Below are 24,799 nucleotides of genomic sequence, written 5' to 3' on the forward strand. Positions count from 1 at the left end.
CCTCTCTCTCTCTCACCCGCTCTCTCTCACTCTCTCAAACACACTCTCTCTCAAAAAAACCCCTCTCTCACCCTCTCTCTCTCACACGCCTCATCCTCCTCTCTCACTCTCTCAACAGCTCTCTCTCGCTCTCTCAAACCCCCTCTCTCTCAACCCCTCTTTCTCACCCGCTCTCTCTCTCACCCCCTCCTCCTCCTCTCTCTCTCTCACTCGCTCTCTCTCGCTCTCTCAAACCCCTCTCTCTCTAAACCCCTAGCTCTCTCACCCCTCTCATCCTCCTCTCTCTCTCTCACCCGCGCTCTCTCGCTCTCTCAAACCACCTGGCTCTCTAAAACCCCTCTCTCTCACCCTCTCTCTCTTACCCCCCTCATCCTCCTCTCTCTCTCTCTCACCGGCTCTCTCTCGCTCTCTCAAACCCCCTCTCTCTCTGAAACCCCTTTCTCACACCCTCTCTATCTCACCACCCTCATCCTCCTCTCTCTCTCTCTCACCCGCTCCCTCTCGCTCTCTCAAACCCCCTTTCTCTCAAAAACCCCACTCTCTTACCCTCTCTCTCTCACACGCCTCATCCTCCTCTCTCATTCTCTCAACAGCTCTCTCTCGCTCTCTCAAACCTCCTCTCTCTCAACCCCTCTCTCTCACCCTCTCTCTCTCTCACCCCCCTCATCCTCCTCTCTCTCTCTCTCTCTCACCCGTGATCTCTCGCTCTCTCAAAACCCCTCTCTCAACACCTCTCTCTCACCCTCTCTCTCTCTCACCCCCCTCATCCTCCTCTCTCTCTCTCTCTCACCCGCTCTCTCTCGCTCTCTCAAACCCCCTCTCTCTCACCCTCTCCCTCTTACCCCCCTCATCCTCCTCTCGCTCTCTCACCCGCGCTCTCAAACGCCCTCTCTCTAAAACCCCTCTCTCTCACCCCCTCTCTCTCTCTCACCCCCCCCCCACATCCTCCTCTCCCTCTCACCCACTCTCTCGTACTCTCAAACCCCCTCTCTCTCAACCCCTCGCTCTCACCCTCTCTCTCTCAACCCCCCTTCCTCCTCACTCTCTCTCACCCGCTCTCTCTCGCTCTCTCAAACCCCCTCTCTCTCTCAACCCCTCTCTCTCACCCTCTCTCTCTCACCCCCTCATTCTCCTCTCTCTCTCACCCGCTCTCTCTCGCTCTCTCAAACACCCTCTCTCTCAAAAACGCCCCTCTCTCACCCTCTCTCTCTCACACGCCTCATCCTCCTCTCTCACTCTCTCAACAGCTCTCTCTCGCTCTCTCAAACCCCCTCTCTCTCAACCCCTCTTTCTCACCCGCTCTCTCTCTCACCCCCTCCTCCTCCTCTCTCTCTCCCTCGCTCTCTCGCTCTCTCAAACTCCTCTCTCTCTAAACCCCTAGCTCTCTCACCCCTCTCATCCTCCTCTCTCTCTCACCCGCTCTCTCTCGCTCTCTCAAACCATCTCGCTCGCTAAAACCCCTCTCTCTCACCCTCTCTCTCTTACCCCCCTCATCCTCCTCTCTCTCTCTCACCCGCTCCCTCTCGCTCTCTCGAACCCCCTCTCTCTCTAAAACCCCTTTGTCACACCCTCTCTATCTCACCCCCCTCATCCTCCTCTCTCTCTCACCCGCTCTCTCTCGCTCTCTCAAACCCCTCTCTCTCTAAAACCCCTCTCTCTCACCCTCTGTCGCTCACTCCCCTCATCCTCCTCTCTCTCTCTCTCACCCGCTCTCTCTCGCTCTCTCAAACCCCCTTTCTCTCAAAAACCCCACTCTCTTACCCTCTCTCTCTCACACGCCTTATCCTCCTCTCTCACTCTCTCAACAGCTCTCTCTCGCTCTCTCAAACCTCCTCTCTCTCAACCCCTCTCTCACCCTTTCTCTCTCACCCCCTCATCCTCCTCTCTCTCTCTCTCACCCGTGATCTCTCGCTCTCTCAAACCCCGCTCTCTGAACACCTCTCTCTCACCCTCTCTCTCTCTCACCCCCCTCGTCCTCCTCTCTCTCTCTTTCACCCGCTCTCTCTCGCTCTCTCAACCCCCCTCTTTCTCACCCTCTCTCTCTTACCCCCCTCATCCTCCTCTCTCTCACCCGCACTCTCAAACACCCTCTCTCTAAAACCCCTCTCTCTCTCACCCTCTCTCTCTCTCTAACCCCCCCCCCCATCCTCCTCCTCTCTCGTACTCTCAAACCCCCTCTCTCTCAACCCCTCGCTCTCACCCTCCCTCTCTCAAACCTCAATCTTCCTCACTCTCTCTCACCCGCTTTCTCTCGCTCTCTCAAACCCCCTCTCTCTCTCAACCCCTCTCTCTCACCCTCTCTCTCTCACCCCCCTCATCCTCCTCTCTCTCTCTCACCCGCTCTCTCACTCTCTCAAACACCCTCTCTCTCAAAAACCACCCTCTCTCACCCTCTCTCTCTCACACGCCTCATCCTCCTCTCTTACTCTCTCAACAGCTCTCTCTCGCTCTCTCAAACCCCCTCTCTCTCAACCCCTCTTTCTCACCCGCTCTCTCTCACCCCCTCCTCCTCCTCTTTCTCGCTCACTCGCTCTCTCTCGCTCTCTCAAACCCCTCTCTCTCTAAACCCCTAGCTCTCTCACCCACCTCATCCTCCTCTCTCTCTCTCACCCTCTCTCTCTCACCCCCTCATCCTCCTCTCTCTCTCTCACCCGCTCTCTCTCGCTCTCTCAAACCACCTCGCTCTCAAAATCCCCACTCTCTTACCCTCTCTCTCTCTCACACGCCTCATCCTCCTCTCTCATTCTCTCAACAGCTCTCTCTCGCTCTCTCAAACCTCCTCTCTCTCAACCCCTCTCTCACCCTCTCTCTCTCTCACCCCCCTCATCCTCCTCTCTCTCTCTCACCCGCTCTCTCTAGCTTTCTCAAACCCCCTCTCTGTCTAAACCCCCTCTCTGTCACCCCCCTCATCCTCCTCACTCTCTCTCACCCGCTCTCTCTTGCTCTCTCAAACCCCCTCTCTCACTCAACCCCTCTCTCTCACCCTCTATCTCTCACACCCTCATCCTCTTCTCTCTCTCTCTCACCCGCTCTGTCTTGCTCTCTCAAACCATCCCTTTCTCTCAAACCTCCTCTCTCACCCTCTCTCTCTCTCACCTCCCTCATCCTCCTCTCTCTCTCTCACCCGCGCTCTCTCGCCCTCTCAAACCCCCCTCTCTCTCAACCCCTCTCTCACCCTCTCTCTCTCACCCCCCTCATCCTCCTCCATCTCTCTCACCCGCTCTCTCTTGCTCTCTCAAACCCCTTCTGTCTCACACTCTCTCTCATCGCCCTCATCCTCCTCTCTCTCTCAGGCTCTCTCTCCATCTCAATCCCCCTCTCTCTCTCAACCCCTCTCTCACCCACTCTCTCTCACCCCCCTCATCCTCCTCCATCTCTCTCACCCGCTCTCTCTTGCTCTCTCAAACCCCTTCTGTCTCACACTCTCTCTCATCGCCCTCATCCTCCTCTCTCTCAGGCTCTCTCTCCCTCTCAATTCCCCTCTCTCTCTCAACCCCTCTCTCTCATCCTCTCTCTCACCTCCCTCATCCTCCTCTCTCTCTCTCTCACCCGCGCTCTCTCGCTCTCTCAAACCCCTCTCTCTCTAAACCCCCTCTCTCTCACCCTCTCTCTCACCCCCCTCATCGTCCTCTCTGTCTCTCACCCGCTCTCTCTCGCTCTCTCAAACCCCCTCTCTCTCAACCCCTCTCTCACCCTCGCTCTGTCACCCCCTCATCCTCCTCTCTCTCACCCGCTCTCTCTCGCTCTCTCAAACCCCCTCTCTCTCTAAAACCCCTCTCTCTCACCCTCTCTCTATCTCACCCCCCTCATCCTCCTCTCTCTCTCACCCGCTCTCTCTCGCTCTCTCAAACACCTCTCTCTCTAAAACCCCTCTCTCTCACCCTCTGTCGCTCACTCCCCTCATCCTCCTCTCTCTCTCTCTCACCCGCTCTCTCTCGCTCTCTCAAACCCCCTTTCTCTCAAAAACCCCCCTCTCTCACCCTCTCTCTCTCACACGCCTCATCCTCCTCTCTCACTCTCTCAACAGCTCTCTCTCGCTCTCTCAAACCCCCCTCTCTCTCAACCCCTCTTTCTCACCCGCTCTCTCTCACCCCCTCCTCCTCCTCTTTCTCGCTCACTCGCTCTCTCTCGCTCTCTCAAACCCCTCTCTCTCTAAACCCCTAACTCTCTCACCCACCTCATCCTCCTCTCTCTCTCTCACCCGCGCTCTCTCGCTCTGTCAAACCACATCGCTCTCTAAAACCCCTCTCTCTCACCCTCTCTCTCTTACCCCCCTCATCCTCCTCTCTCTCTCTCACACGCTCTCTCTCGCTCTCTCAAATCCCCTCTCTCTCTAAAACCCCTTTCTCATACCCTCTCTATCTCACCATCCTCATCCTCCTCTCTCTCTCTCTCATCCGCTCTCTCTCGCTCTCTCAAACACCTCTCTCTCTAAAACCCCTCTCTCTCACCCTCTCTCTCTCACCCCCTCATCCTCCTCTCTCTCTCTCACCCGCTCTCTCTCGCTCTCTCAAACCACCTCGCTCTCAAAATCCCCACTCTCTTACCCTCTCTCTCTCTCACACGCCTCATCCTCCTCTCTCATTCTCTCAACAGCTCTCTCTCGCTCTCTCAAACCTCCTCTCTCTCAACCCCTCTCTCACCCTCTCTCTCTCTCACCCCCCTCATCCTCCTCTCTCTCTCTCACCCGCTCTCTCTAGCTTTCTCAAACCCCCTCTCTGTCTAAACCCCCTCTCTGTCACCCCCCTCATCCTCCTCACTCTCTCTCACCCGCTCTCTCTTGCTCTCTCAAACCCCCTCTCTCACTCAACCCCTCTCTCTCACCCTCTATCTCTCACACCCTCATCCTCTTCTCTCTCTCTCTCACCCGCTCTGTCTTGCTCTCTCAAACCATCCCTTTCTCTCAAACCTCCTCTCTCACCCTCTCTTTCTCTCACCTCCCTCATCCTCCTCTCTCTCTCTCACCCGCGCTCTCTCGCCCTCTCAAACCCCCCTCTCTCTCAACCCCTCTCTCACCCTCTCTCTCTCACCCCCCTCATCCTCCTCCATCTCTCTCACCCGCTCTCTCTTGCTCTCTCAAACCCCTTCTGTCTCACACTCTCTCTCATCGCCCTCATCCTCCTCTCTCTCTCAGGCTCTCTCTCCATCTCAATCCCCCTCTCTCTCTCAACCCCTCTCTCTCATCCTCTCTCTCACCTCCCTCATCCTCCTCCCTCTCTCACCCGCTCTCCCTTGCTCTCTCAAACCCCTTCTCTCTCTAAACCCCCTCTCTCTCACCCTCTCTCTCTCACCCCCCTCATCGTCCTCTCTGTCTCTCACCCGCTCCCGCTCGCCCTCTCAAACCCCCCTCTCTCTCAACCCCTCTCTCACCCACTCTCTCTCACCCCCCTCATCCTCCTCCATCTCTCTCACCCGCTCTCTCTTGCTCTCTCAAACCCCTTCTGTCTCACACTCTCTCTCATCGCCCTCATCCCCCTCTCTCTCTCAACCCCTCTCTCTCATCCTCTCTCTCACCTCCCTCATCCTCCTCTCTCTCTCTCACCCGCTCTCACAAATCCCTCTCTCTCTAAAACTCCTCTCTCTCACCCTCTCTCTCTCATCCCCTCATTCTCCTCTCTCTCTCTCTCACCTGCTCTCTCTCGCTCTCTCTCACCCTTCTCTCTCTCAACCCCTCTCTCTCACCCTATCTCTCAACCCCCTCATCCTCCTCTCTCACTTACCCACTCTCTCTCGCTCTCTCAAACCCCCCCTCTCTTTGTCAGCCCCTCACTTTCTCACCCCCGCTCTCTCAACCCGTTTCTCTCTTACCCCCTCACCCGCGCTCTTTTTCACCCCTCTCTCTCAAATCTCCTCTCTCATACCCTTCGCTCTTACTCACCTCTCTTGCAACCCTCCCGCTCTCTCACACACTTCTCTCTCTCTCTCTCACCCCCTCTCTCTCACCCCCTCCCTCTCTCCCACCCTCTCGCTATCTCTTTCTCATCCTCTCTCTCCTTCTTACTCCCTCTCTCTCAGCCCCCTCATTCTCACCCTCTCTCTCACCCCCTCCCTTTCTCCCACCCTCTCTCTCTCTCAACCCCCCTCTCTCATTCCCCATCTCTCACCAACCTCTCTCTCACCCCCCTCTCTCTCTCACCCACCTCTCTCTCTCAGCCCCCCCACCGCCTCTCACACACCTCTCTCTCTCCCACCCCCCTCACACCCCGTCTATCTTTCCCCCACCTCCCTCACCCCCTCCAAACCCCTTTCCCACCCCCATCCCCCACACACCCTCTCACCCACCTACCCCTCTCACCCCCCTCTCTCATCCCCCTCTTACACCCCTCTCTCTCTCAAACCCCTCTCTGTCACCCCTCTCTCTCTCTCACCACTCTAACTCTCTTACCTTCTCTCCTCCCCTCTCCCCTCTCTCTCCCCAGTCTCTCACTACTCTCTCTCACCCTCTCTCTCACCTCTCTCTCTCACACACACCCCTCTCTCTCACGTCCTCCCTCTCTCATCCCATCCCTCTATCACACCCTTCCACTCTCACACCCTCCCTCTCTCCCCCCTCTCTCTCCCCTCTCTCTCACCCCTCTCTCTCTCACACCCCTCTCTATCACCCTCCCTCTCTCATCCCGTCCCTCTTTCCCCCTCCCACTCACATCCCTCCTCTCTCACACTCTCCCTATCTCACCCCTCTCTCTCAGCCCATCTGTCTCTCAGCCCATCTGTCTCTCAGCCCCTCCCTCTCTCAGCCACTCTCTCTCTCAGCCCCTCCCCCTCTCACCCACCCTCTCTTGCACCCCGTCTCCCTCAGCCGTTCTCTCTCACTGCCCCCCTCTCTCTCACCCCCGCTCTCATTCCACTATCTCTCCCCCTTTCTATTACACCCTCTCTCTCACACCCTACTAACTCTCTCACCCTTTCACCCCGCTCTTCACCACCTCTCCCCCTCTCTCTCCCCCTCTCTCACCCCTCTCTCTCTCACGCCCTCTCTCTTACCCACTCTCTTTCTCACGGCTTCTCTCTCTCACCACTCACTATCTCTCTCGCCCCTCTCTCTCACTGCCTCTCTCTCAACAACCTCTCTCTCAGCCTCTCTCTCTCTCAGCCACTTTCTCTCACACCCCCTTTCTCTCTCACCTTGTTATCTCTCTCCCCCTCGCTCTATCTTACCCCCTCTCTCACCCCTTTCTCTCTGTCACCCCTCACCCTCTCTCTCGCTCTATTGCCTGCTGTCTCTTGCTCCCTTTTTCTCTCTCTCATTCCCCTTCCCTCCTGTGCTCTGTCTCACACCCCCACTCTCTCTCTCTCTGTATACCCCCTCTCTCGCGCCCTCTTTCTCTCATTCACCCCATTTCTCTCTCTCTTTTGACCCCTTTCTTCCTCCCTCCTCCTTGCTCTCATTCTGTCACTCTCTAGCGCGCACTCTCTCACCCCATCTCCCTCACACCCCTCTAACTCTCTCATCCATTCACTCGTTCTCTCTCTGTCTCTGTCTGTCTCTCTCTCTCTCTCTCAACCCATCATTCACTGTCTATCTCACCCCCTCTCTCACCCTTTCGCTGTCTGTCTCACGTCCCATCTCTCTCATCCCCCTTTCGCTTGCTGCCCCCTTTCTCTCTCACCCCTTCTCTATCTCACCCCCTTTCTCTTAATCCCTCTCTCTCACCCCCTCTCTCTCCCACTCTCTCTCCCACGTCCTCTCTCTCACCCCCTCCCACACATTCACTCTTTCTCTGACCCCCTCTCTTTCTCTCCCCTCTCTCTCATTCTCAGCCCCCTCTCTCTTTCTCCACTCTCTCCCTTTCTCAGCCCTCTCTCCCTTTCTCACCCCACTCTCTCACCCCTTTCTCTCTCACACCCTCTCTCTCAACCCCTCTCTCTCACCCTCTCTCTCTCACCCCCTCATCCGCCTCTCTCTCTCTCACCCGCTCTCTCTCGCTCTCTCAAAACCCCCCCCCAAAATCCCCTCTCTCTCACACCTTGCTCTCTCTCTCTTACCCTTCTCTCTCACAACCCACTCTCTCACCCCCTTCTCTCTCACCCCCTCACCTGCTCTCTCACTCCTCTCTCTTCCCAAACTCTCTCTCTCTCTTACGTCCTCACCCATACTCTCTCTCACACCCCCTCTCTCTCTTACCCCTCTCTCTTTCACCCCCTCCCTCTCTCCAACCCCCTCCCTCTCTCCAACCCTCTCTCTGTCTTTTTCTCATACCCTCTCTCTCCTTCTCACTCCCTCTCTCTCAACCCATCTCACTCTCACTCCATTTCTCTCAAACCCTCTCTCTCTCATGCCCTTTCTCCCAGCCCCTCTCTGTCTCACCTCCAATCTTTCTCTGACCCACTCTCACTCCCCCTTTGTCTCTCCCCCTTTCTCTCTCACCCCCCTCACATCGCCCTCTCTCACTCACCCCACTCCCTCACTCACCTCCCTCTCTCTCCCACTCCTCTCTCTCTCTCCCTCTCTCTCTAACCCCCTCTCTCATCTTCTCTCCCTCTCTCAACCCCTCTCTCTACCCCTTCTCTCTCACACTCCCCCACTCACTCTCACCCCCTTCTCTCCCTCAACCCTCTCTCTCACAACCCCTCTCTCTCTACCCCCCTCCCCCTCTCTCTCTCACCCTTCTCTCCCCCTCTCTCACCCCACTCTGTCTCACCACCCCCTCTCTCAACCCAGCTCACTCTCTCTTCCCCTCAATCTCTCCAACCCTTACTCTCTCATCCCTCTCTCTCTCAACCCCTCTATCTCAGCCCTTCTCTCTCACCCCTCTCTCTCTCACCCCCTCACCCCTCACTCCTCTCGCTCACCCCCTCTCGCCCATTCTCTCTCACACCCTCTCCTTCTCACTCCACTGTCTCTCTTATCCCCTCCCCACTTTCTTTCTCTAAATCACCCCTTCTCTCTCACACCCCTTACCCCCACCTCCTCTCTCTCACCCCCCTCTCTCACCCGCTCTCTCTTTCTCACTCACTCTCTCTTTCTCACTTACACTCTCTCTCTTTTTTACTCACACTCTCTCTTTCTCAACCCCTCTCTCACCCGCGCTCTCAAACCGTCTCTCTCTTCCCCTCTCTTTCTCCCCTTCTCTCTCCCACTCTCTGCCCAATTTTTTCATCCCCTCTCCCCCCTCTCTCCCCTCTCTCTCCACTCTCTCTCTACCCCCTCGCTAGTCCCCCACTCTCTACCCCCTCTCTCCCCCGTCTCTCACATCCCCTCTCTCTCGCTCCCATCTCACACTCTCACCCCACTCTCACTCTCTCACCCCACTCTCTCTCTCTCTCAACCCACATTTCACTCCCTCCCACCCCTTCTCTCTCACACCCCTTCTCTCTCACACTCCTCTCTCTCACCCCCTCTCTCTCAACACCTTTCTCTCACACCGTCTCTCCCCCTCTCTCTCTCACCCCCCTCTCTTCCTCTCCTCCACTCCTTCCCCCTCACTCCCCTCCCCATCTCTCTCCCTCCTCTCTCTTCCCCTCTCTCTCCTCTTCTTTCTGACCCTTCTCTCCCCCTCTCTCTGCCCCCTCTCTCACCACCTCTCCTCCGCTCTCTCCTCCTCTCTCCCCTCCTCTCTCGCCTCCCTCTCTCTCCGCCCTCTCTCTCTCGCATCCTCTCTCTCTCTCATCCTCTCTCTCTCTCACTCTTCCACTCGCTCTCTTCCTCTTGCTCTCTCTCACTCTCTCACCATCTTCTCACACTCTCTCTTCTCCCTGGCTATTTCCCTCTCTCTTGCCTCCCTCTCTCTCTCATCTCACGGTCTCTCTCTCTCGCTCTCTCTCTCTCTCTCTCTCTGTCGCTCATGTTCTCTGTCTGTCTGTCTCCCTCTCTCTCAGTCCACCCTACTTCTCTCACTCTTGCTCTATCGTTCTCTCTGTCTGTTGCTCTCTCTCTCTCTCCGTCTCTCTCTCTCAGTCCTCCCCTGCACCTCTTCTCTCTCGCAACCCATCTTTCTCAAACCCTCTCTCTCCCCCCTCTCTCTCAACCTCTCTCTCACCCCTCTCTCTCATTCCCTGTGTCTCTCCCGCCACCACCCCCTCTCTCAACCCTCCTCACTCTCTCATCCCCTTTCACTCTTATCCTGCGCTCTTTCTAACCCCTCCCCCTCTCACCCCTCTCGCTCACTCACTCTCTCTTCCCCTCTCTCTCGCACCCCTCTCTTTCTCTCTCAACCCCTCTCTCTCACCACTCTCTCTCACACCCTCTCTCTCACCCCTCTCTCTCATCCCTCGCTTTCTCTATCAACCCCTCTCTCACCCCCCTCTCTAACCACTCCCTCTTTCTCTCTCACACCCATCTTCCTCTCACACCCCTCTCTCTCCATCACCCCTCTCTCTCCCAGCCCAATCTCTTTCACATCCGCCCCTCTCTCTCACACACACTCTCACACACCCTCCCTCTCTCACCACCTCCCTCTCTCCCACCATCTCTCTGCCTCTTTCTCATCCCCTCTCTCTCCTTCTCACTGCCTTTCTCTCACCCCCTCTCTCTCTCACACCCCCTCTCTCCCACCCCCTCTCTCTCACCCCCTCTCTCACCCCTCGCTCTCTCACCCCACGCTCTCTCACCCCTCTCTCTCACCCACACTCTCTCACACCTTCTCCTTCTCACTCCACTCTCTCTCTTACCCCCTCCCCACTTTCTCTCTCTCAATCACCCCTTGTCTCTCACCCCCTCTCTCGCACACCTCTCTCTCACACCCTGTGTCTCTCACCACCCCTCTCTCACTATCCCCTCTCTCAACCCCCTCACTCTTTCACCCCTCTCTCTCTCACCACAGTCTCTCTCTCTCTGTCCCATCACCTCTGTCTCTCACCCCTTCTCTCTCAACCTCTTCTCACCCCACCCCCTCTATCTCACCCCTCGCTCTCTCACCTGGTCTCGCTTTCTCACTCACTCTTTCTCTTTCTAACTTACACTCTCTCTCTTTTTCACTCACTCTCTTTCTCTTTCTCACCCCCTCTCTCTCACGCCCTCTCTCTCAACTCCTCTCTCTCTCCCTCAACTCCTCTCTCTCACTTCTCTCTACCCCCTCTCTTGCCCCCCACTCTCTACCCCCCTCACTGCCCCTGTCTCTCACACCCCCTCTCTCTCTCCCTCCCATCTCACTCTCTCACCCCACTCACTCTCTCACCCCACACTCACTCTCTCACCCCACTCTCTCTCTCTCTCTCAGCCCGAGTCTCTCTCTCTCACCCCTTATTTCCCCCGTCTCTCTCAACCCCTCTCTCTCAACCCCCTCTCTCAACCGCGCTCTCTCAACATCTCTGTCTCTCAATTCCTCTCTCTCTCTCCCCTCTTTCCCGCGTCTCTCACATCCCCTGTCTCTCACTCCCATCTCACTCTCTCACCCCACTCTCACTCTCTCCCCCATGTCTCTCTCTCTCCCGCCCCCTCTGTCTCCCACCCTTTCTCTCTCACACCCATTCTCTCTCTCACACCCCTGTTTCTCACCTCCACTCTCAATTTCCTCTCTTTCACCCCCTCTCTCTCAACACCTCTCTCCCTCACCCTCTCTCTCCCCCTCTCTCCCCTACCCTCTCTCTCCCCCTCTCTCCCCCCTCTCATCCAATCTCTCCCCCTCTATCCGCCATCTCTCTGCCCCCTCTCTCTCCCCTCTCCCTCTCCCTCCCCCTCCCCTACCCCCTCTGTCTCTCCTCCTGTCTCCCCTCCTCTTTTGCCCCTCTCTCTCACACCCCTCTCTTACGTCTCTCTCTCTCTCACACTTCAGCTCGCTCTCTTCCCCTTGCGGTCTCTCTCACTCTCTCATCTTCTTCTCACATTATCTCTCTCTCCCTGCCTCTCTCCCTCTCTCTTGCCTCCCTCTCTGTCTTATCTCACGGTCTCTCTCATTCGCTCTCTCTTGCTCGTGCTCTCTCTCTCACTCTCTCTCTCTCTCTCTCTCTGTCGCTCATGCTCTCTCTGTCTGGCACTCTCACTCTCTCTCTACCTCTCTCTCAGTCCACCCTACCTCCCTCACCTCTTCTCTCTCACTCTTGCTTTATCCGTCTCTCTCTCAGTATCACCCCTCACCTCCTCTCTCTCAACCAATCTTTCTCAACCCCTCACTCCCCCTCTCTCTCACCCCCTTCTCTCTCACCCCCTTCTCTCTCTCAACCCCACTCTCTTTCAATCCCGCTCTCTCTCACCCATTTCTCACCCCCCATCACCACCACCTCGCTCAAATCCCCTCACTCTCTGATCCCCTCACTCTCTCACCCCCTCACTCACCCGTCTCTCTTTTCCACTCTCTCTCAAAACTGTCTTTCTCTGTCAACCCCTCGCTCTCACCCCTCTCTCTCTCATTCCCTCACTCTCTCACCCCATCAGTCTCTCACCCCCTCTCTTTCAACCATTTCTCTCTCTCACATCCACCTCTCTCTCACCCCCCTCTCTCTCCCCTCTTTCTCCGTCACCCCTCTCTCTCCCACCCCAATCTCTTTTACATCCCCCCTCTCTCTCACACACACTCTCACACTCCCTCTCTCTCGCACCCCCTCTCTCTCTCGCCCCCTCTCTCCCACACCCTCTCTGTCATTCACTTAAACCTCTCCCTCTCACCCCTCTCTCTCTCACACACCCCTCTCTCTCAACCCTCTCTTTCTCCCACCTTCCTCTCTCTCAACCCCTCTCTCTCACCCCTCTCTCTCACCCCCTCTCTCAACACCCCCTCTCTCAACACTCCTCAAACTCTCATTCCCTCACTCTCTAACCCCCTCAGTCTCTCACCCCCCTCTCTCTCAACCTCTCTCTCACACATCCATCTCTCTCTCACCCCCCTCTCTCTCCCCTCTCTCTCTGTCACCCCTTTCTCTCCCACCCCAATCTCTTTCACATCCCCATCTCTCTGCCTCTTTCTCCTCCCCTCTGTCTCCTTCTCGCTCCCTCTCTCTCACCCCCATTCTCTCTCACCCCTCTCTCTCCCACTCCCTCTGTGTCACTCACTCCCACCTCTCCCTCTCACTGCCCTCTCACCCCATTCTCTCTCTTACCCACTCCCCACTTTCTCACTCTCAAACACCCCTTGTCTCTCACCCCTCTCTCTCACACCTCTCTCACTCCCTGTGTCTCTCACCACCCCTCTCTCACCACCCCCTCTCTCAACCCCCCTCACTCTCTCATCCCCTCTCTCTCACCCCTCTCTCTGTCACCTCCTCTCACCCCTCCTCTATCTCTCACCCCCTCACCCCTCCTCTATCTCTCACCCCCTCACCCCTCTCCCTTTCTCTCTTACGCTGCGCTCTCTCTCTCTCTAACCCCTCCCCCTCTCACCCCTGTCGGTCACCCCCTCTCTCTAACCCTCTCTCTCACCCCTCTCTTTCTCTCTCAACCCCTCACTCTCTCACCACTTTCTCTCACACCCCCTCTCTCTCACCCCTCTCTCTCACACCTCTCTTTCTCTGTCAACCCCTCTCTCTCACCACTCTCTCTCTCACTCCCTCTCTCGCTCACTGCCCCCCTCTCACCACACCCTCTCTCAACAACCATCACTCTCTCACCCCTCTCTCTCTCAACCCCTCTCTCTCTCTCACATCCATCTCTCTCTCACCCCTCTTTCTCTCCTCTCTCTCTCTCCGTTCTCCTTCTCTCTCCCATCCCAATCTCTTTCACATCCCCCCTCTCTCTCACACACACTCTCACACACACTCGCTCTCACTCCCCGCCCTCTCTCCCGCCCTCTCTCCCGCCATCTCTCCGCCTTTTTCTCATCCCCTCTCTCTCCTTCTCACTCCCTCTCTCTCACCCCCTCTCTCTTAATGCCTCTCTCTCCCACCCCCTCTCTGTCACTCACTCCCATCTCCTCCTCTCACCCAGTTCTCTCTCTCTCACCCCCTCTCTCTCCCACCCCCTGTCTCTCACCCCTCGCTCTCTCACCCCTCTCTCTCACCCCTCTCTCTCTCTCACCCTCTCCTTCTAACTCCACTCTCTCTCTTACCCCTTCCCCACTTTCTCTCTCAATCACCCCTTGTCTCTCCCCCCTCTCTCTCACACCTCCCTCTCTCACACCCCCTCTCACCCCCATCTCACTCTCTCACCCCTCTCTTTCTCTCACCACAGTCTCTCTCTGTCCCATCACCTCTGTCTCTCACCCCTTCTCTCTCAACCCCTTCTCACCCCACCCCCTCTCTTCACCCCTCACACTCTCACCCCCTCTCTCTTTCTCACATACACTCTCTCTCTTTTTCACTCACTCTCTCTTTCTCACCCCTCTCTCTCACACCCTCTCTCTCAACTCCTCTCTCTCCCCCCTCTCTCTCCCCTCTCACTACCCCCTCTCTTGCCCCCCACTCTCTACCCTTTCTCTCCCCTGTCTCTCACACCCCCTCTCTCTCACTCCCATCTCACTCTCTCACCCCACTCACTCCCTCACCCCACGCTCACTCTCTCACCCCACTCTCTCTCTTAGCCTTCGTCTCTCTCTTTCTCACCCCTTATTTCCCCCATCTCTCTCAACCCCTCTCTCACCCCCTCTCTCGCTCAACCCCCTCTCTCAACCGCGCTCTCTCATCCCTCTCTCTCACTCCCCTCTCTCTCACTCCACTCTGTCTCTCACTCCCCTTCTCTCTCTCTTGCCCCCTTCTCTCTCTCAACCCCTCTCTATCTCAACCCCGCTCTCTCTCACTCCTCTCTCTCTCTGACCGTCCTCTCGCCCAGCCCACTCTCTCAACCCCCTCTCTCTCCCACACCCCTCTCTCTCACCCCCTCTCTCTCACCCCCCTCTCTCTCGCCCCTCACTCTCACCCCCCTCTCTCTCACCCCTCACTCTCTCACCCCTCTCTCTCCCACCTCCCTCTCTCTCACTCCCTCTCTCTCTTAGCCCATTCTCACACCCCCTCTCATTCCCATCTCACTCTCTCCCCCCTCTCTCACCACAGTCTCTCTCTCTCTCTGTCCCATCCCCTCTGTCTCTCACCCCTTCTCTCTCACCCCTTCTCACCCTACCCTTCTCTCTCACCCCTCGCTCTCTCACCCCTCGCTCTCTCACCCCTCACTCTCTCACCCCCTCTCTCTTTCACACTCACGCTCTCTCTTTTTCACTTACACTCTCTCTTTTTCACTCACTGTCTCTCTTTCTCACCCCCTCTCTCTCTCAACTCCTCTCTCTCTCCCCCTCTCTCTCCCTTCTCTCTACCCCCTGTCTTGCCCCCACTCTCTACCCCCTCTCTCCCCTGTCTCTCACACCCCTCTCTCTCACTCCAATCTCACTCTCTCACCCCACTCTCTTTCTCTTAGCCCACGTCTCTCTCTCACTCACCCCTTTTCCCCATCTCTTTCAACCCCTGTCTCTCACCCCCTCTCTCTTTCAACTCCCTCTCTCAACCTCTCTCTCTCAACCTCTCTCTCTCAACCTCTCTCTCTCAACACCTCTCTCACCCCCCTCTCTCTCCCACCCCCCTCTCTCCCAACCCCCTCTCTCTCCCACCCCCCCTTCTCTCTCACCCCCCTCTCTCTCCCACCACCCTCTCTCTCCCACCCCCCTTCTCTCTCACCCCCTCTCTCTCACCCCCTCTCTCTCACCCCTCGCTCTCTCACCCGTCTCTCTCACCCACTCTCTCTCTCTCTCACACCCTCTCCTTCTCACTCCACTCTCTCTCCTACCCCCTCCCCACTTTCTCTCTCTCAATCACTCCTTGTCTCTCACCCCCTCTCTCTCCCACCTCCCTCTCTCTCAACCCTCTCTCTCTCTCAACCCCCCCTCTCAACACCCCCTCTCCCCCTCTCTCTCTCAACCCTTCTCCTTAACCCCTCGCTCTCTCACCCCTCTCTCTCACATTCCCTCGCTCTCTCTCACCATCCCCTCTCTCAAACCCCCTCACTCTCTCATCCCCTCACTCTCTCACGCCCTCACTCTCTCACCCCCTCCCTCTCACACCCCTCTCTCTCACACCCTCTCTCTTCCACACCCGTCTCTCTCACCACCGCCTCTCTCAACCCCCTCACTCTCTCATCCCCTCACTCTCTCACACCCTCAATCTCTCACGCCCTCTCTCTTTCTCAAACCCTTTCTCTCGCCCCACTCTCTCTCTCATCCCCTCTCTCTCACCCCTCTCTCTCACTCCCTCTCACACCCTTTCTCTCTTACCACACGCTCTCTCTAACCCCTCACCTTCTCACCCCTCTCGCTCACCCCTCTCTCTCACCCACTCTCTCAATCACACCCTCCCCTTCTCACTCCACTCTCTCTCTTACCCCCCCACACTTCCTCTCCCTCAATCACCCCCTCACTCTCACCCCCCTCATCCCCTCTCTCTCACCCCGTCTCTCTCACCCGCTCTCTTTCTCACTCACGCTCTCTTTCTCACCCCCTCTCGCTCTCACCCCCACTCTCTTTCAACTCCTCTCTCTCCCCTCTCTCTCTCCCCTCTCTCTCCCCTCTCTCCCACTCTCTTGCCCCCCACTCTCTATCCCCTTTCCCCCTGTCTCTCACACCCCCTCTCTCACTCCCATCTCACTCTCTCTCACCCCTCGCTCTCTCCCCTCTCTCTCACCCACTCTCTCACACACCCTCTCCTTCTCACGCCATTCTCTCTCTTACCCACTCCCCACTTTCTCACTCTCAAACACCCCTTGTCTCTCACCCCTCTCTCTCACACACCTCCCTCTCACTCCCTGCATCTCTCACCACCCCTCTCTCACCACCCCCTCTCTCAACCCCCTCACTCTTTCATCCCCTCTGTCTCACCCCTCTCTCTGTCACCCCCTCTCACCCTCCTCCCTCTCTCACCCCCTCACCACTTTCCCTTTCTCTCTTACCCCGCGCTCTCTCTCGAACCCCTCTCCCTCTCACCCCTCTTGCTCACCCCCTCTCTCTCTTCCTCTCTCTCACCCATCTCTTTCTCTCTCACCCTCTCACCACTCTCTCTCACACACTCTCTTTCTCTGTCAACCTCTCTCTCTCACCCCTCTCTCACTCCCTCTCTCTCTAAACGCCCCCCTCTCACGACCCCTCTCTCAACACCCCTCAATCTCTCATCCCCTCACTCTCTCACACCTTCAGTCTCTCACCCCCATCTCTCTCAACCCCTCTCTCTCTCACATCCACCTCTCTCTCACCCCCCTCTCTCTTCAAACCCTCTCTCACCCCCCTCAATCTCTCATCCCCTTACTCTCTCACCTCATCAGTCTCTCACACATCCCTCTCTCTCACACCCTCTCTCTCACCCCCCTCTCTCACCACCCCTCAATCTCTCATCCCCTCACTCTCTCACACCCTCAGTCTCTCACCCCCCTCTCTCTCAACCCCTCTCTCTCACATCCACCTCTCTCTCACCCCCTCTCTCTTCAATCCCTCCTCCCTATCTTTTATCTTAGCCTCCGTCCTCCCTATCTTTTATCTTAGCCTCCCTCCTCCCTATGTTTGATCTTAGCCTCCCTCCTCCCTATCTTTATCTTAGCCTCCCTCCTCCCTATCTTTTATCTTAGCCTGCTGGACCAACTTTCCTCATTCCTGAAGAAGGGCTAATGCCCGAAACGTCGATTCTCCTGTTCCCCAGATGCTGCCTGACCTGCTGCGCTTTTCCAGCAACACATTTCCCTCTCTGATCTCCAGCATCTGCAGACCTCACTTTCCCCTCTATTTTCAACCCCTCTCTCACCCCCCTCTCTCTCTCACCCCCCTCTCTCTCTCACATCTCTCTCTCTCACTTCCTGTCTCTTTCACCCCCTTGTCTCTCACCACCCCCTCTCTCAACCCCCTTCACTCTCTCATCCCCTCACTCTCTCACACCCCCAATCTCTCATGCCCTCTCTCTTTCTCAAACCCTCCCTCTCTCATCCCCCTCTCTCTCTCATTCCCTCTCTCACCCCTCTCTCTCACGCCCTCTCACAGCCTTTCGCTCTTACCCCGCGCTCTCTCTAACACCTCCATCACTCTCTCACCCCTCTCTCTCACCCACTCTCTCAATCATACCCTCTCCTTCTCACTCCACTCTCTCTCTTACCCCCTCCCCACTTTTTCTCTCTCAATCACCCATTGTCTCTCACCCCCTGTCTCACTCCTTGTGTCTCTCACCCCACTCTCACCACTCCCTCTCTCAAACCCCCTCACTCTCTCATCCCCTCTCTCTCACCCCTCTCTCTCACCCCCTCTCACCTCTCTTCCCTCTCTCAACCCCTCACCCCCTCCCTCTCTCACCCCCTTTCTCTCTTACCCCGCCCTCTCTCTCTCTAACCCCTCCTCTTCTCACCCCACTCGCTCACCCCCTCTCTCACCCACTCTCTCTCACCCCTCGCTCTCTCACCACTCTCTCTCACCCACTCTCTCTCTCACACCCTTTCCTTCTCACTCCACTCTCTCTCTTAACCCCACTTTTTATCTCTCAATCAACCCTTCTCTCTCAACCCATTCTCACCTCCAGCCCCCTCTCTCTCCACCTCTCTCTGCCCCCTTTCTCTCCCCTCTCTCTGCCCCCTCTCTCTCCCCCTCTCTTTCCCTCTGTCTCTCACACCCCCTCTCTCTCCATCCCATCTCACGCTCTCACCCCACTTTCTCGCTCTCACCCCACGTCTCTCTCTCTCTCTCCACCTCCTATTCCTTACACCCCTTCTGTGGTGAAAGGGTTAAAATTATGTCCCAATACATGTGTGAATCTTATTATGAATATTTTACTGGAATGGAAGGTGTTGCTTAGTCTTGCCCTGTTGTTCGCATGGATATGTTACCGGAATGGAAGGTGTTGCTTAGTCTTGCCCTGTTGTTCGCATGAATGTTTAGATCTCGAAAGAGTATATAATCTGGGAAATTCCCCAGTTCGGTAGAGTCTGCTCCGGGTTACGTTTAACCGCCGAGCGTGGGTTGTTGGCAACCGCTCTACGAGAACTGACGGCTCCCAGTTCCGGTAACACGTAGAGTGAGTATAAACCAGACCCGTTGTAAGTACCAGACCTGGTTGAGGCGACGCTGCGGGGAATAAAATACTCATATTCTAGCAAACTCATCTCTTAGTTCTTTTCTCCTGTTCTGTGTCAGACTACTTTCCTGCGAGCCTGATCCTTGAAAATTCTTTAAACATTTTTGGCGTAGTCGGCAGGATCAATCGCAATTGAGGAAAGATTTTGATACAGAACAATGTTTGGGAAAAAGGCTAAGAAACCAGAAGAACAAACTGTGGAGGTCCCGACCGTCCCGGGATGGCATGGACCGTGGCATGACGTGGCAGTTTGTTTGAGAAATGGTGGGGGGCGACCGGAGAACTGGGAGGCCGAGGGCGTCGGAACCCCAGGGTCGCTGCTGTCCACCCTTGAGAAGATCTCAGTCCTGCCGAAGAACCCCTTGCCTGGGGTACAGCGGAGGATGTGGGCATGTGCGGCGGCTTGTAGACAACAGTCAGACAAGCGCCAAAAAGCTGAAGCAGAATTAGCCCTCCTGAAACATGAGCAGGGACTCAGTTCGGGAGATGCCTCTATGTTGAGGCAGGAAATTATGAAGTTAAAGGCTGAATTGACAGCATTAACTGAACTAGCAGGACGAACTATTATGTATCTGTCTGCTAAGAAACGGAAAGAGAAAAGGAAGGTCCCTCGAACCCCGGACCCAGTACAAGTACGGGCGTTTGTAGCCCAGTTAAATAACGGGGATCGGTGGGATATCGATCATTGGGACGGAAATATTTGGGGAGATTCAGATGATCAGTATGAAGATGACCCACCCGTACTCCAGGCTAAACCAGTAGTTAGGAGAAAACAAGTCCAGAGACGCCTCCCGGTGCAGCGGGAAGTAATGTTAGATGGGGAAGGGAATCCCATACGGAATGAACAGGGGGAGGCAATTATGCATGAATTACCGCGGGCTCAGCCTCCTGCGGAATTTTCTGAGCTGACAGAAGACTTCACCACTGATGAGGTGATGATTTCACACTATATTGATGACATAATGATACAAGGAACAAGCCAAAAACAGGTTCAGGAACTGCTGGACCGACTGGTTCAGCATATGCGGGGATATGGATGGGAGATCAACCCAGCCAAAATCCAGGGTCCCTCACAAACGGTAAAATTCTTAGGGATTGTGTGGAACAAGGGGGAAAGAGAAATCACTGCGAAAGCTAAAAATAAGATTCAGGTCTTTGCCGTCCCTCACACCCAGAAGGGCGTGCAGCAATTTATTGGGTTATTCGGATTCTGGAGACAGCATATTCCCCATTTAGGACAAATTTTAAAACCTTTGTATCAAGTTACGAGGAAAGAGGCAGCGTTTGAATGGACGGAGGCCCATCAAACTGCGTTTGAGATGGCCAAACAAGCCATACAGCAAGCTGTATCTTTGGGAAAGATACAGTCAGGACCTGTGGAATTGCAGGTCTCAGCCCAAGGGGATTATGCCAATTGGAGTTTATGGCAAAAACAAGGGAGAACTCGTAAACCATTGGGATTTTGGTCCTGGAAATTGCCCCCGGCAGGGGAACGATACACCCCCTTTGAGAAACAATTGTTATCATGTTACTGGAGCTTGGTGGAAACTGAAGCTCTAACTGTTGGACATGAAGTGATCATGAGAACAGCTATTCCTATCCTCCCGTGGGTACTCAGTGACCCCACTACCCACAGGATAGGAACCGCCCAAGAGAGCAGCATTATCAAATGGAAATGGTACGTGTCAGAAAGAGTGCGGACTGGACAAAAGGGAGTGTCAGTCCTGCATGAGCAAGTGGCGGAGGCCCCTGAGGAAGGGGAAAAGCGGTTTGAGGTGATTGAGTATAAAGAATCACCCGTCAAGATGGGCAAACGGTATGATGAACTGACCCTGGATGAACAAACCACGGTTGGTTTGTAGATGGGTCAGCCCAATGGAAGGCAGGACAACGTAAATGGAAAGCTGCCGCTTTTAATCCGAAACAAGGTATAACCCTAGAAGAACTAGGCGAGGGGAAAAGTAGTCAGTGGGCAGAATTAAAAGCAGTACATATGGTGGTCATGCAAGCGGGGGTCATGGGAGTTTATTTGTTTTCTGACTCCTGGTCAGTGGTTAATGGCATGACCCAATGGATGCCAACTTGGCAGGCCAATCAGTGGATGATTCAGAATAGGGAGGTATGGGGTAAACAATTATGGGAAGATATATGGGAGAAGGCTCGACATCTAGATATATATATTACCCATGTAGACGCTCATACATCCCGAAATGATGCGGAAGCTTTCCATAACCGATATGTAGACGGCATTGTCCGAGCCATGAGTGTACAAAGGGGCACCTCAGTTGTCTTGGCTAGATGGGCACACCTTAAGGCCGGACACTGGGGAGTGCAAGGAACCTTGCAGTGGGCTCGAGATCGGGGAATAGATCTTATGGTAGATGATGTCAAGACTGCAGTAAATCAATGCGAGCAGTGTCAGCATCAACGGCAGGGAGTGCCCCAACATATGATGGGACATATACACCGAGGAGAGGGACCGGGACAGAGCTGGCAAATGGACTTTGTGGGTCCATTACCTTCCTCACAAGGATGTAACCATATATGTACAGCTGTGGACACTATGTCTGGGGTTTTGGTAGCCCATCCCTGTCGACATAACAACCAACAGGCTACCTTACGGTGTTTAGATTTGATCGAACGATTTTATGGATTGCCCATACAGGTCCAGAGTGACAATGGCTCCCATTTCACAGGAGGGATGGTGAAGCAGTGGTGTCATGATAACCATGTGGAGTGGATTTATCACGTGCCCTACCATCCGCAAGCTGCGGGACTTATTGAAGGAATGAACGGGCTTCTAAAATCCTCCCTGCGAAAGGCAGGAGGATGTAATAATTTAACAGGTTGGAAGAAACAATTGATTCGGGTAGTAAAGCAAATTAATAACCGCCCATTGGGAAACGGGGTGACGCCCTTGAATCGGATGATACGGGTGTGTGATACCCCAAAGGCACAGCCTATTAAAATGTGGAAATTTGCTAAGGAAGCTAATATTCCCGTAAGGGCCACACCGGCTTCGGCTGGACTGGACTTACGAGCGTTAACTACACAGACTTTGGTCCAACAAAAACCTACGGTGATTAAGACCGGATTAGGATTGATTTGTCCCCCTGGAACCTATGGGCATATCCTCCCGCGATCGGGATTGTCACTAAAGGGGATTGATGTAATGGCAGGAGTAATTGACGCGGACTACCAAGGAGAATTGGGAGTAGTCCTGGTCAACATCACATCTGAACCTTATGTGATACAGAAGGGAGACAGAATAGCACAATTAGTTATTAAACCATGTAACCTTACAACGGTGGAAGAGACGGGAGCTCCCGTTAAGGTTACTGAGCGTGGGACGGGGGGATTTGGGTCTACTGACACTAAGGGTGCCAAGGTATGGGTACGCCAGACAACTGGTCCCCCCAAACCGGCAGAGATCATAGCCCAAGGAAAAGACAGTCTGGTCACCATTATGTATCCTGGGGAATCAGTCTGGAGGAGTGTGCCAGCTCAGTCGTTGGTACCCTTATCGAAACAAAATGTAGGTGGGAAAATTAGTAGTGAGGAACGACAGCAAGATGATTTTAAGTGCGCGGCAAATCAATGGTGTACAATTTTAGATCCCACGAGTGATTGTCAAATGTATACTTGTGTACGATGTTATAAGGGGAGAAATGTAACTTTGATAACCCCTAACTGTACATTGATGTTGAATGCAACGGTGAATATGTGTCATTGGAATATAACCGCTCGTGAATGTGAAAGCTCAAACGGGACACGATGGAACATCACGACTGGAGATGAGGACATCTGGATCAGCAATGGAACAGTTATTCAAAACCGGACTCGAATGTTATGGCTGATCTTGGTGCGCCCTAACGTCTCTGACGCGCACCGCACACAGTTGGCTCCCATTATGTCAACTTGTCAGCAGATGGCCCAGGCAGTACTGCACACTGATGTTCACTGGCAGGTGCGGCTGCCGGCTATCCCAGAATGCCAACATAAGAGGAGGCGGCGTGCATGGTATGACACTCTACTGGGAGGTGCAGGAACTGTCATGGGTATCTCAAATGCTATTGACTCTGAGGTAACCCGTATCAAATTATCCAACACAGGACAGGCTACTTCACAAGGACTACACACTATTGGAAGATGGATGCCATCCGTAATGATGACTCAAGGAGAAACAGCTAAAATATTGATACAATCCCTGCAATGGGAACTAGATGTCTGGGGTGCCACCCAGGAACTGTTTGAGAACATTACAGCTCAGTTAAATTGGACTGCCTGTCATATTCAAATGTTGCACGCACAAATACAGAAAGAACGATTTTTGCGTGTGGTAACATCCCCCAATGTACAAGCGTGGAGGGGAATATGGAATGTATCTGAGAAATTGTGGATGATAACCCATCCAGAAAGAACATGGTGTAACGCAACTATGTGTAGAGGATACTTTGTTACCATGAATGTAACCCACACTGTTACGGTCTGTCGATATTATGTATTACCAGTGATTACATCTTCTGGATATTATTTTCTGAAGACAAGGGGGCAGTGGTTTAGCCCAGATACCAATATTACCTATGATCTGTCCGCTTGTGAACAGACTGATCAGGGAAAAACTTGCCTACTGATGGACAGATATCGGGACCCTTGCTTGACTAAGGGAACGGCCCTGTGCAAATGGACTGTTGAAACTCCAAGGGACATGATGTGGCAGATTGGGCCACACACGCTCTGTGTGGCTACCAATAACCCACATCCTACGCTTCCCACAGTACCGTTCTCGGGATGCCTCTCAAATGTCTATCAGTGGCAATGGCAGAATCAGACCTATCTGTTAACCAATTATAGAAGTGCTCACCACTTTACCAAGGTGCAGTGGAAAGTGCTGATGAATCCTTGGAACATTTCCCTGGATCGGTTTAAGCAAGCATTGGACCGATCCGAGGAGCTTAAGCAGATATTACGAAAGCATCAAACCAATGTCACCAAGGTTACAGTGTCTACCTTTATACATGGACAGGAGGTAGTACACGCTGCCCATGTAGTGGAAGTAGAGTCAGCTCATCATTGGTGGGATATGTTGAGTGGTATGTCCTCCACTGCGGGGAAGTTCCTATTCCCACCCTTATCGATCCTGGTAGGAGTCCTGGTGATCTTAACATGCTGTAATATCCTGACTTGCTTGTATATTTGGCGTGTACGTAGACGCTTGTTGGAAAAAATATATATGGGCATGATGTAACACATGTATTGGGCCAATCAGTGGAATGTGGTGAAAGGGTTAAAATTATGTCCCAATACATGTGTGAATCTTATTATGAATATGTTACCGGAATGGAAGGTGTTGCTTAGTCTTGCCCTGTTGTTCGCATGAATGTTTAGATCTCGAAAGAGTATATAAGCTGGGAAAGTCCCCAGTTCGGTAGAGTCTGCTCCGGGTTACGTTTAACCGCCGAGCGTGGGTTGTTGGCAACCGCTCTACGAGAACTGACGGTTCCCAGTTCCGGTAACACGTAGAGTGAGTATAAACCAGACCCGTTGTAAGTACGAGACCTGGTTGAGGCGACGCTGCGGGGAATAAAATACTCATATTCTAGCAAACTCGTCTCTTAGTTCTTTTCTCCTGTTCTGTGTCAGACTACTTTCCTGCAAGCCTGATCCTTGAAAATTCTTGAAACACCTTCTCTCTCACACCCTTTCTCTCTCTCACATCCTTTCTCTCTCACACCCCTTCTCGCTCTCACACCCCTTCTCTCTCACTCCATCTCTCTCTCTCACCACCCCTTTCTCAACCCCCTCACTCTCTCATCACCTCACTTCTCTCACCCTCAATCTCTCACGCCCTCTCTCTTTCTCAACCCCTCTCTCTCACCCCTCTCTCTCATCCCCTCTCTCACAA

At 54.4% G+C, this 24,799-nt stretch overlaps 1 protein-coding gene across 1 annotated transcript; it reads left to right on the top strand.

The window, feature by feature from the left end:
* Positions 1 to 19,037: 19,037 nt before the first annotated feature.
* Positions 19,038 to 24,387, top strand: LOC148137375 (uncharacterized). Its single transcript, XM_087982995.1, has 3 exons — positions 19,038 to 19,907; positions 21,901 to 21,973; positions 22,434 to 24,387. The coding sequence occupies exons 1-3, from the start codon at positions 19,053 to 19,055 to the stop codon at positions 24,140 to 24,142; spliced, it is 2,637 nt and encodes an 878-aa protein (XP_087839121.1). The 5' UTR covers positions 19,038 to 19,052; the 3' UTR covers positions 24,143 to 24,387.
* The last annotated feature ends 412 nt before the right edge of the window (positions 24,388 to 24,799 follow it).

This window comes from Chiloscyllium plagiosum, unplaced genomic scaffold (genome assembly GCF_037043375.1).
Source record: "Chiloscyllium plagiosum isolate Xiang-an unplaced genomic scaffold, Cpla_swu_hap1 HiC_scaffold_44, whole genome shotgun sequence".
NCBI lineage: Eukaryota > Metazoa > Chordata > Chondrichthyes > Orectolobiformes > Hemiscylliidae > Chiloscyllium > Chiloscyllium plagiosum.